Source organism: Armigeres subalbatus, chromosome 3 (genome assembly GCF_024139115.2).
Source record: "Armigeres subalbatus isolate Guangzhou_Male chromosome 3, GZ_Asu_2, whole genome shotgun sequence".
NCBI classification, from domain to species: Eukaryota; Metazoa; Arthropoda; class Insecta; order Diptera; family Culicidae; genus Armigeres; species Armigeres subalbatus.
Genome location: NC_085141.1, coordinates 392772999 through 392785107, shown reverse-complemented (window position 1 = coordinate 392785107; position 12109 = coordinate 392772999). Strand labels below are relative to the sequence as shown.

Below are 12109 nucleotides of genomic sequence, written 5' to 3'. Positions count from 1 at the left end.
TTTGGGAACTATTTGATTTCCAACATCAAAAACCTTTCATTGGTAGTGTTTAAAATTTCGCATTTGTGTTATAATTAAACCTAAACAGTTTGAAATTAACTCAATTTAATGCGATTATTAGTGTTAGCAAAGTTTAAAATAGCGAAGTCGAAGTGCATAAATGCTTCGGAAGCCCAAAATTATTTTTGAAAATTCAATCGGTTTGATAGAAGCCACGTGAGGATCGAATACGAAATTATTACTTTTACATGCCTCCAGATAAATTTTCAAAAAAAAAATCCAGGGGGTACCTCAAGCTATGCAAACGTCTGAAGGGGTACCACTGAAGGAAAAGGTTGAGAACCGCTGCGCTAGAAGGTGTTATGCGGAGAGCCGGGTGTAACAGCCGGGTACGATGGGCAGGACATGATGCAAGAATGCCGGACAGCAACCCTGCAAAGATGGTGTTCGCTTTCGATCCGGCAGGTATGAGACGTCGTGGAGCGCAGCGAGCGAGATGGGCAGACCAGGTGCAAAACGACTTGGCGTGCGTGGGGCGTACTCGAGGATGGAGAGATGCGGCCTCGAACCGTGTATTGTGGCGTCAAATTGTTGATTATGTTGTGTTATCTGTTCAGATGTAGACTAAATAAATGAATCAATCCCGCTTGAATCAATCAATTTTATCTGTATGAAACATGTTTTAGAGTGAAAAGAGCACTCAGGTATAACTCACATGAGTAAGCTATCTGGTTTGACTTTATTGACGAGTAAGGCAAAACCTGAACAATTGTAAATCCTACTACAATAACTATCCATTCCACATTACCCCACCCGATGCAACCAATCCCGACGTACGCTACGAAAATCCGCTTTTGCCAACCACCATATCAATGCAAAACCCGCATAACCATGAAACGACATTTTCCCATTGACTGTATTCCCATCTTCTCGTTTCATTTTCAGAGATTCATAAACAACTCAGTTCGAACTCCAAATGGCGACGGTCGGACGGTGACGGAAGAAAAAAAAAACCCGAATATTCAGCCCAGCTTGCATCGGAATTGAATTTCAGGCTCATCGTGAAGCCTTCGTGTGAATACCACATGTGACAACAACACGGAGTCATATTTTCCATTTTCTGCTCACCGCCACACCGTCGTGGAAAATCAACGGAGAAAAAGTCCCAAACCAACTTTGTGACTGTGTCCAGTAGAGTGCACCCCGCACTAAATTCTGTCGGATTTTCGACCAACGAAGCCTATTAAAATATGCGCTGCCATTGTGAAATTTACATCGATTTCGTTGAGCAAAAAAAAAGTGAACAAACTAACCAGCGAAGCAGCGGAAACCAAGTGAAGTGATTCGTGTTCGGGGGAGGTAAAAACTATTTTAACCTGGCCAACGCCGGAAAAAAGTGTGATTTTTTTGTGTCGGTCGACCGGTGATGTTCAAACTCAAAATTCCGAACGGATTTACGGAATAATTGAACCATGGCCAATCCTGGATCCAACGGATTCATTTCGGAGTGTGTCCTTGTGCAGTAACCGTACGGCTCGGGAGTACGTATGGCAAGGGATTGAGTGAACCAACCAAAGCAGCGCAAGTGATTTGCGAAAAAGTAGGTTGTAGAGTGAACAAAGAGGTTTATTTTTTTTTTGCTGCTCGACTACCAAACGACAATTTGAAATTGAACCGGGTATAGAATATTTGAGAGCAAATGCGAACAAAATTGGCGCTGCTTCTGCCATCATTGTTGTACACTGAAGCAGCCGCGTGACCTAAACCAGGATATCTATCCAAGGTGTTACAGATTTTGGCCATGTTATCGGATTGACTGTTCTAGTGTACCCCGGTGGAATCGATACGTTCGATTTGGTCACGTGCCATTTTTTTGAAGGTGAATAGATTTGCTCTTTCCATCACGACTCAATCCAATAACGGGAAAACAAGTTTTGTACATTAATACCTAAAAAGTGGAAAGGAATTGGAACAGGCAATTCATCTCAAGAAGGGGAGTGTTGGGAGGTGATGGCCGATCCTCATGTCGGGGACCGGTAATGTTCCCCAACCGCTTCCACTCAGTGTACAATGCGGGCCCACAATGGGCCAACAATTATTAACGACCACCAGACTGAGCACTGGCGGAACCAACGACAGGAAAAGCAACAGCAACAGCAACGGCACCGAAGGCACGAGGCATCACGATTAGGAGGTTTAATCCAGTGCTGTCACTTTTGGCTGGCGATTGTGATACTGATTGGATTAGTGGCGGTGCCGACTGGGGCTGGACCGAGGTACAGTTCCAGAATTGTGGAAACCAAATCGGGGGCGATTCGCGGTGTGATACTCGAGCTCAATTCGAAGTACCTGGAACCGGTGGAGGTGAGGCGGCAGTAATCAGATTATCTATGACCTGTCAATAACACGTGTTTTCATGTTTTATTTTTCTTTTGGACAGGTTTTCAAAGCGGTCCCATACGCCGCTCCCCCAGTAGGGGATCTACGGTTTGAAGCACCGAAAAAATTGACACCTTGGAAGGGAACAAAATTGGCGGACACCTTTGGTCCGGTTTGTCCGCAGGTAAGTCGAATGAAGATCAAATCAAACTACAAAATTTTGTGCACATCTCAGGCATCAGGCCAAATAAATCATATATGTAATGCGTTAACAGTGAAGCTGCTAAATTCAATTGTGTATATAGGTACATGGAAACCAAAATGTGACGTTGAAAATTGAAAAAAAAATTAGTTTCAAAATAGTTCTAATAAGCCTTACGTGAAACATGGTCGTGGCGCTTTCTCAGCAGCATTTTTGAGGATGTGCTAATCAAAATCGATATCGGCTGCTGGATATCTCTTTTTCAAATCGTATGGAAAAATTCATTCCGTTAGCTAGCTGCAAGCAGTAAAAGAAACCCAATTAAAGTTTTCTGTCCACTCAACCAACAGGAAAAAAGTCTTGCCTTCCAAAACTTCAAGTTTCTCAAGTTTATTCTCTATACCTTACTTTGCTAGAAATGACTCAATTTACTATTGTTTCATCAAGGAAAGGTTTTACCTTCTATAAAGCCGTTTATTCTGGCACTTTTTAAAAATGAGAATGAGGTCGAGAAAAAAATATTATAGAGATATTAGAGATATTCCACTATTTCCACCAATTCATATCTATTTGCGGTCATTTGAATGTACTTGTTTGTTTGAATGTAATGAATTGAAAAATATTTTTTCTTGGAGCAATTTTTTTAAAGGGTAGTACGCACTTCAAAAGTACTGTAGATAGACCAACACCCAACCGGCGATTGTTAGATTTTCTAACAATTTGATATAAGAACCTACCAAAACCAGCATAAGAACTGAGAATATGCGAAAAAGCTAAATTCTTATACAAATAATGTATGAGACATTACAATTTTGCAAGCTTGTCTAACAATATTTGTTTGTGAGCTTCACAGATAGAAAAATACACTGAAATTTACGCTAAAAATCATACACATAAATGGAACGCCATTATTAGCGTAATTGCTCATGGGATATAGCCTAAATGTATACAATATTTGACGTGAATCGTAAATATTGCATACAAGTTGCAAGCAATCTTGTTAGGAAGAAGATCATTTCAGCGTAGAAAAGCGTAAATTTCTGCAGTTTACGCGCTGTTAATTTTTCATTATTTTTTTCTGTGTTATATATATTACATAAACCTACAATATTAACTTTATAGTTCACTATGGCTGATTCCAACGGACAACATAGTAGCGACGCGGTGTCACCAAGGGCAAACAATGTAATGAAGAGACATTCCGATAGGAGTTTAAAAGTATAATGCAATATGCAGTGTAGCATGTCGAAATAATATGCTAGAAATTATACTTTGGCTTCATTTTGATATCTCAGTTTGAAAATAAAAATTTGAAAAATTTAATTCAAATAGTTGAACATTGTAAAACTAGTGTTATTTTTGTAATTGTGGCACCCCTTGGCCATCGTTTTCAGGCGTTAGTTACCCTTTGTGACGCAAGATGGTGTCCCGAGTAGCACGCTTGTCACATATCAGTCACTGTGACTTACATGCGACCAAATCAAGTCGCAATGGAGTTGCCTTGCCGCAACCAAATCGATCTGAACTGTGCTACTAGGGGTGATTGTGCTGTAATGCCTAATGGAGATTCATTAAGTGAGCCATATTGTTAATATATTATATTGGATTTTTTGTATAAGTATCTAACAATTTTGCATATGTCCAGTTCTTGGTTGGATGGTTCTAATACAGAATTGTTAGAATATCTAACAGTCGCGGGTTGAGTGAAAATATGGTCAAGGATCAAAAAATGATTCCGCTTTGGATATTTCATGAGTAGTACGGAGCTGATAATTAGACAAAATTTGGTAGCGCTAATAACGCATGCAATGTAAATGGAGCTTTACTTATCCTTGCGGGAAAATATTCCTTCTCATTATTCCACAAGGAGAAGTGACAGTTCTGCCATACTTGAGCAGCTGTCAAATTTAATTCAATAATTGAAGCAAATTTTCCTTGGCCGCTCTCCTTGAGAGCATCATACTAGGCCTAACTATCCGGGACTCGCATAGTCCTGGATAATTCATGCAGTCCCGCCCCACATGTAAACAACAAGCAAGTGAGCTTTTTTTTTCGAAAGTGTACTTTTTACAACGGTGCGAGTCCCGGAAGATTGAAGTAAATGGAGCTACGCCCATACTTGAAAAAATTGGTATCGAAATGGAATAAGCGTAAATTGGATTACATTTCATTTAAGGTCGTACTTGAAATAAAATTTAAAAACCGTGCAATGGATCCTACTACATGGCCTAGGAATATAAAGTTCAGGGAGTTTGTCCAGAAAAATTATTCGTGGAAACCTAATTTGTAAATACGAGAAAGGCAAAAAAACTACTATTTAGTTTTTATGTAAAGTGTATTGTAGTAGAGTTTTGTATTTTTTGTTTTTGATGTGATAAGTGCAAATGAATAATGCTCCGTTGTTTATATTCTATGTTATGATGTTTATATCTTAGATAATTTTGTATTTAGAATAGTAAGATATTCAATAAGACTATAAAAAGTCAGTTGAATCAAACAGTAAATAAAGAAATAAAGAAATAAATACTTGGGAACATTTATCGTTGTAAGTCTTCATATACTGAAGCTCTAACCAAAAGTAAGCCACCAGACGGCATAATCTCTAATTTAAGCCATCAAAATTCTCAAATAACATGTTCGGCTAATTTCCCTAATCTCAGCTTTGGTGGTGGATGCTTTTTCAGCCCATGAAACGTTGGTGCCAGAGTGTAAAATAATCGAAATTTTTTGGTGAAGTCCACCTTTCTTCAATTGGCAGTTCACTTCCAGACACATTCATAGTCGGCTCTGGACAGTCAATATTCAGTTGAACATTAGTCATTGAATATGTATGCACATTTTACAAATTGATAAATTATGTGAAATCTAAACACGTTCAAATGAGTAAAGTGATTTATCACACAGGACTGAATCCGATTTTCATCCGCGAGGCACTTTCAACGGTAAACATCAACATAAACAATGCTAATAATGTTTTTTCTGCACATAGTAAACACACTCAGTGACAGTCGAATGAATGAGTTGGTGGAGTAGTCGTCTGACTATGTCATTCTATGTTTTGAATATTAATGCGATGTTTGTCAAAATTCGGACTGAAGTTGCTTCATGAAGATGAATATTTCAGGCTCTGTTGGTGCACTATTCATTATAAATCACCACCAAAGCCGTGAGGTAGCAATGGGGTTAGAGAATCGGATGAATGCCAGAACCAGAGAAAAAATAGAATCACAAAAATTTACCACGGCAAGGTATATAAGCAACGGAGCTCAAAATAATTTAAAAAAATTACGAACTGTTTTTTTTTCAAATGGTTTATGACACGAGATTAGAAATTCGATAATCATCAAAAACAGTACCTTTTTCGTGATCAATTGGAGAAAAAATGGATTATCATTACAAACAAATAAATATATCTTATTCTTCTTTTCTTCTTACTGGCATTACATCCCCACACACTGGGACAGAGCCGCCTCGCAGCTTAGTGTTCATTAAGCACTTCCACAGTTATTAACTGCGAGGTTTCTAAGCCAAGTCACCATTTTGCATTTGTATATCATGAGGCTAACACGATGATACTTTTATGCCCAGGGAAGTCGAGACAATTTCCAATCCGAAAATTGCCTAGACCGGCACCGGGAATCGAACCCAGCCACCCTCAGCATGGTCTTGCTTTGTAGCCGCGCGTCTTACCGCACGGCTAAGGAGGGCCCTCAAATAAATATATGTACAATGTGGATAATCAAATGTCTAATCTCGTTCTCTGAATCATTTTCTAATACAGCGGTTCTCAACCTGGGGTACATGTACCCCTGGGGGTACCTTCGCTGGCCCTAAGAGGTACCTCGGACAAAAATGCGTAATGGCGGACGTATTACAATTCCAATCAAAACTCATTGATATAGTTTTGATAATTATGTATTTTTATTTCAAAAATTTATATTGTACATAATTTGCAATGCGATCAATGAATCCCGATTGAATTCTGCCTTTCCCAACCAGCACAATGTATAAAGGGCTGCGGAACAAAAGATCGAACGAGCAAAACATCGAATGAGCAAAATGATTTTTTTTTCACTAATGCTCGGTTGCTTCGTTGCGAGAGGATTAGAAGCATCCTTCTACGCATCTCAGAAGCCTTCTTCCAAGCAGCTTGAAGGCCTTCTTACAAGAGGCTCAGAAGCCTCCTTTCAAGTGATTGGGTTGCCTCCTTTCAAGAGGCTCGGAAGCCTTCCTTGAGGAGGCTCGGAAGCCTTTTATAAGAGGCATGGAAACCTCCTTTCAAGAGATGCGGTAGCCTCCTTTCAAGAGGCTCGGAAGCCTTTTTCAAGAGGCTCAAAAATCCCTTTTAAGTGGCCTAAAAGCCTCCTTTCAAGAGGCTCCAAAGCCTCCCTTTCAACAGGCTCAAAAGACTTATTTTCTAGAGGCTCGAAAGCCTCCTTTTCTAGAGGCTCAAAAGCCTCCTTTCAAGAGGCTAGGAAGCCTCCTTTCAATATTCTTTCAAGAGGCTCTTTTCAAGAGGCTCAAAAGCTTCCTTCCAGGCTTATAAGCCTTCTTTCAAGAGGCTCAAAAGCCTCCTTCTAAGAGGCTCCTATCAAGGGGCTCGGAAGACTCATTTCAACATCATTTTAAGAGGCTGGGAAGCCTTCTTCCAAAAGGCTCGGAAGCCTTCTTCCAAAAGGCTCGGAAGCCTTCTTCCAAAAGGCTCGGAAGCCTTCTTCCAAAAGGCTCGGAAGCCTTCTTCCAAAAGGCTCGAAAGCCTTCTTCCAAAAGGCTCGGAAGCCTTCTTCCAAAAGGCTCGGAAGCCTTCTTCCAAAAGGCTCGGAAGCCTTCTTCCAAAGGCTGGAAGCCTTCTTCCAAAGGCCTGGAAGCCTTCTTCCAAAGGCTCAAAGCCTTCTTCCAAAAGGCTCGGAAGCCTTCTTCGAGAGGCTCGGAAACTTCCTTCCAAAAGGCTCGGAAGCCTTCTTCCAAAGGCTCAAAGCCTTCTTCCAAAAGGCTCGAAGCCTTCTTAAAAAAGGCTCAAAGCCTTCTTCCAAAAGGCTCGGAAGCCTTCTTCCAAAGGCTCAAAGCCTTCTTCCAAAGGCTCGGAAGCCTTCTTCCAAAGGCTCAAAGCCTTCTTCCAAAGGCTCGGAAGCCTTCTTCCAAAGGCTCGGAAGCCTTCTTCCAAAGGCTCAGAAGCCTTCTTCCAAAGGATCGAAAGCCTTCTTTCAAAAGGCTCGGAAGAATTCTTCCAAAGGCTCAGACGCCTTCTTTCAAAAGGCTCGGAAGCCTTCTTTCAAAGGCTCGGAAGCCTTCTTTCAAAGGCTGGAAGCCTTCTTTCAAAGGCTCGGAAGCCTTCTTCCAAAAGGCTCAAGCCTTCTTCCAAAAGGCTTGGAAGCCTTCTTCCAAAAAGGCTTGAAGCCGACTTCCAAAAGGCCTGGAAGCCTTCTTCCAAAAGTTTCAGAAGCCTTCTTCCAAAAGGCTCGGAAGCCTACTTCCAAAAGGCTCGAAAGCCTTCTTCCAAAAGGCTCGAAAGCCTTCTTCCAAAAGGCTCGAAAGCCTTCTTCCAAAAGGCTCGGAAGCCTTCTTCCAAAAGGCTCGGAAGCCTTCTTCCAAAAGGCTCGGAAGCCTTCTATCAAAAGGCTTGGAAGTCTCTTTTCAAAAGGTTTGGAAGTCTCCTTTCAAGATCCTTTCAAGAGGCTCAAAAACATCCTTCCAGGCTCATAAGCCTCCTTTCAATAGGCTCAAAAGCCTCCTTCCAAGAGGCTCGGAAGCTTTTTTCAAGAAGGGTAGGAAGCCACATTTCAAGAGACTGAAAAGCATCCCTTTAAGAAACTAAAAAGCTTCCTTCTAAGAGGCTCGGAAACGTCCTTGCAAGAGGCTCAGAAGCCTCCTCCTTTCAAGAGGCTCGGAAGCCTTCTTTCAAGAAGCTCGGAAGCCCCCATTCAAGTGGATCAGAATCCTTCTTTCAAGAGGCTCAGAAGTCTTCTTTCAAGTGTTTCGGATGCCTTCTTTCAAGAGGCTTGGAAGCGTCGATTGAAGCTGCAAAGGAAGCCTCCTTTTAGTGGCTCAAAAACCGCCTTCAAGAGGCTCGGAAGCCTCTCTACAAGAGGCTCAGAAGCCTCTAACGAAGAGGCGAAATCTACTTCAAAGGGATTCAAAAGCTGAAAGGAGCTTCCCTTCTAAGGGCTAGGTATTGTTTTTGAGAGAACCGGTTGAGAGAACTTGGTTGAGAACCGCTGTTCTAATACATATCATATAAATTTTTCAATATTATTTGGAGAATGGCATTCCACATCGCGCTGTGCAAATCTGCACTCCAGAATGATTTGGAGAACTTAGAACATTCGGTTTGGACATAGAGTTACTGCTCCTGGATTTCATCTCATAGCTCCGATGTTCATCGCATGAAAAACGAAGCAATGAAAAAGAATTTGATTCGTTTCTAATTTTTGATATTTTTCTCAGCAGTGAGCACACATGTTAGACCAAGGCAGTGGTCTCCAGCATGTGGTCTAGAACAGTGCTCCTCAGCATGCTTACTACTAAGGGCCGCACAGCAGTTTTGAGCTGTTGAATATACAGTATACAGTATACATACAACTTTTTTGCCTTTCTCGTATACTAAGTATACGGTAAAGGCTATATGATCGCTCCAAAAACAAACTTTTTATAGAAGGCCCGGAGACCCATAGTGTTATATACCAATCGACTCAGTTCGACGAATTGAGGTGATGTCTCTGTGTGTGTGTGTGTGTGTGTGTGTGTGTGTGTGTGTGTGTGTGTGTGTGTGTGTGTATGTGTGTGTGTGTGTGCGCAAAACTACTCGACAAAATGTCACTCATTTTTCGGGCACTTATCCTCAACCGATTTGCTCGCAACAAGTTGCATTCGACGCAGAATCCTGTCCCATTGATTCCTATTTGAAATTGGCCAGATCGAACTATGGGATCGAAAGTTATGGCCAAAATACAAAATCATACGAAAAAATCGCGTAAAAAATGTCACTCATTTTTCGGGCACTTATTCTCAACCGATTTGCTCGCAACAAATTGCATTCAACGCAGAATCCTGTCCCATTGTTTCCTATTTGAAATTGGCCAGATCGAACTATGGGATCGAAAGTTATGGCCAAAATACAAAATCCTACGAAAAAATCGCGTAAAAAATGTCACTCATTTTTCGGGCACTTATCCTCAACCGATTTGCTCGCAACAAGTTGCATTCGACGCAGAATCCTGTCCCATTGTTTCCTATTTGAAATTGGCCAGATCGAACTATGGGATCGAAAGTTATGGCCAAAATACAAAATCCTACGAAAAAATCGCGTAAAAAATGTCACTCATTTTTCGGGCACTTATCCTCAACCGATTTGCTCGCCTCAAGTTGCATTCGACGCAGAATCCTGTCCCACTGTCTCCTTTTTTAAATTGGCCAGATCGAACTATGGGATCGAAAGTTATGGCCAAAATACAAACTCTTACGAAAAAATCGCGTGAAAAATGTCACTCATTTTTCGGGCACTTATCCTCAACCGATTTGCTCGCAACAAATTGCATTCGACGCAGAATCCTGTCTCATTGTTTCCTATTTGAAATTGGCCAGATCGGACTATGGGATCGAAAGTTATGGCCAAAATACAAAATCCTACGAAAAAATCGCGTAAAAAATGTCACTCATTTTTCGAGCACTTATCCTCAACCGATTTGCTCACAACAAGTTGCATTCGACGTAGAATCCTGTCCCGTTGTTTCTTATTGAAAATTGGCCATATCGGACTATGGGATCGAAAATTATACCATTTTTGCCTTTCTCGTATACTAAGTATACGGTAAAGGCTATATGATCGCTCCAAAAACAAACTTTTTATAGAAGGCCCGGAGACCCATAGTGTTATATACCAATCGACTCAGTTCGACGAATTGAGGTGATGTTTTTTTTACAAGGGTTAAAAGGCCATCAAAAACTGCGCGACAGACACCTTGAGCATCCACACTATGCTCGAAGGCGAACAGGGATGGGCTCCTCCCGACCTGCTAAAATGTGCCTCCGGATAAACCGGGTCCCTTATCCTCCTTGCCTCGATCCCCCGGGACCACGGGATGCTGCGACTACTTCGGGGGCTGTGCTCATGCACTTCTTCTAAAATTCCGGCCCCTAGCTTAGGCTAGTTCGCCGACTGGCTTGCTGAGATCCACTGCTACGTTGTCTCGATCCTCGGCGGTCGTACCGCAAACTTCCTCACTCGAATCCTCCTGACTTCCCCGGCGTCGAGGGTGGTCCACCAGTTCCGGTGAAGGAAACTTCCGCACTGATGGTGCCCCGACTACCGGCGGCTATCGCAGGGGACGCTTTCGCGCATTGCGCCGTCTTCGTCTTCGGGTTGCAGAGGTGGTCCGACAGTTCCGGTGGTGGATGACGTCCGCACTGGCGGTGCCCTACATACCCGAAGCACTTCCTTCTTCTTTCTTCTTTCTTCAGCAGGTTGGCAATTCAAGTGCCGAGGTCGGTCCAACGATTCCGGTTGGCAGAAGACTTCCGGTTCGCTGGCGCCCTGACGACCCGAAACCAAACACTGCTCACTGTGCTGGATTTCGCTCCAAACCGACGCTTATTTGCTGGTCCCTTCTCCATTGACGCTGCAGCTCTGACAGTATTTGCGTCACGACTCTGCTTACTGCATTCCACGTACCCTCATCGCGACACATTCGCTCTGCGATGTTGTCCGCCCGTAGGGCAGGCATTCCTCTACGTACTTCCGCAAACCTTGGGCAATCGAATACCACGTGTTCTGGAGTCTCCTCTATGTTGATACACGCCGGGCAGGATGGCGATGACGCATGGCCACACCGATGCAGATAGTGACGGAAACAGCCATGTCCGGAAAGGAACTGTGTGAGGTAAAAGTTCACCTCTCCATGCTCCCTATACACCCACGTCGACACATTGGGGATGAGCCGGTGGGTCCACCTTCCATTATCCGCATTGTCCCACTCCTGCTGCCACTTCACCATAGAGTCCAGTCTCACCGTCTTCCTCACATTTCTGGTATCTCTCCGTTGGTAACACTCGATATCCTCTGCTAGGGTTATGCAGATTGGAATCATCCCTGCGATAACGCAAACTGCCTCCGAGGAAATGGTTCGGTACGCACTCGCGACTCGAACGGCCATTAGGCGAAACACGCTGTTCAACTTTCTGCGGTTACGTTTCGTCTTGAGCGCAGCTCCCCAGGCTGGAGCTCCGTACCTCAGTATCGAGGATGCTACTGCTGCCAGAAGACGCCTACTGCTGCTTTTAGGACCTCCCACGTTCGGCATGATCCTTGCAAACGCACTGACCATTTTAGATGCCTTTTCGCAGGAATAGTCTACATGGGTGTTGAAATTCAACCGGTCGTCGATCATCACTCCTAGATGCCTCAAAGCCCGCACGGACGGTATGTTGTGCCCTCCTATGGTAAGCTGGATCCGCTGGATCACGCGGCAGTTGCTTACCAGCATCACTTCTGTTTTGTGGTGAGCAAGCTGCAGTTTGACTCCATTCATCCAG

At 42.9% G+C, this 12109-nt stretch overlaps 1 protein-coding gene across 1 annotated transcript in view; it reads left to right on the top strand.

Annotated features, from left to right (window-relative positions):
- The first annotated feature begins 2070 nt into the window (after positions 1 to 2070).
- LOC134226794 (neuroligin-3-like) overlaps positions 2071 to 12109 on the top strand; it is a 295936-nt gene continuing 285897 nt past the window's right edge. Inside the window, exons 1-2 of the mRNA XM_062707784.1 lie at positions 2071 to 2364; positions 2441 to 2563. Coding sequence (XP_062563768.1) covers positions 2071 to 2364; positions 2441 to 2563 — 417 coding nt within the window. The remainder of the gene's footprint in view (positions 2365 to 2440; positions 2564 to 12109) is intronic.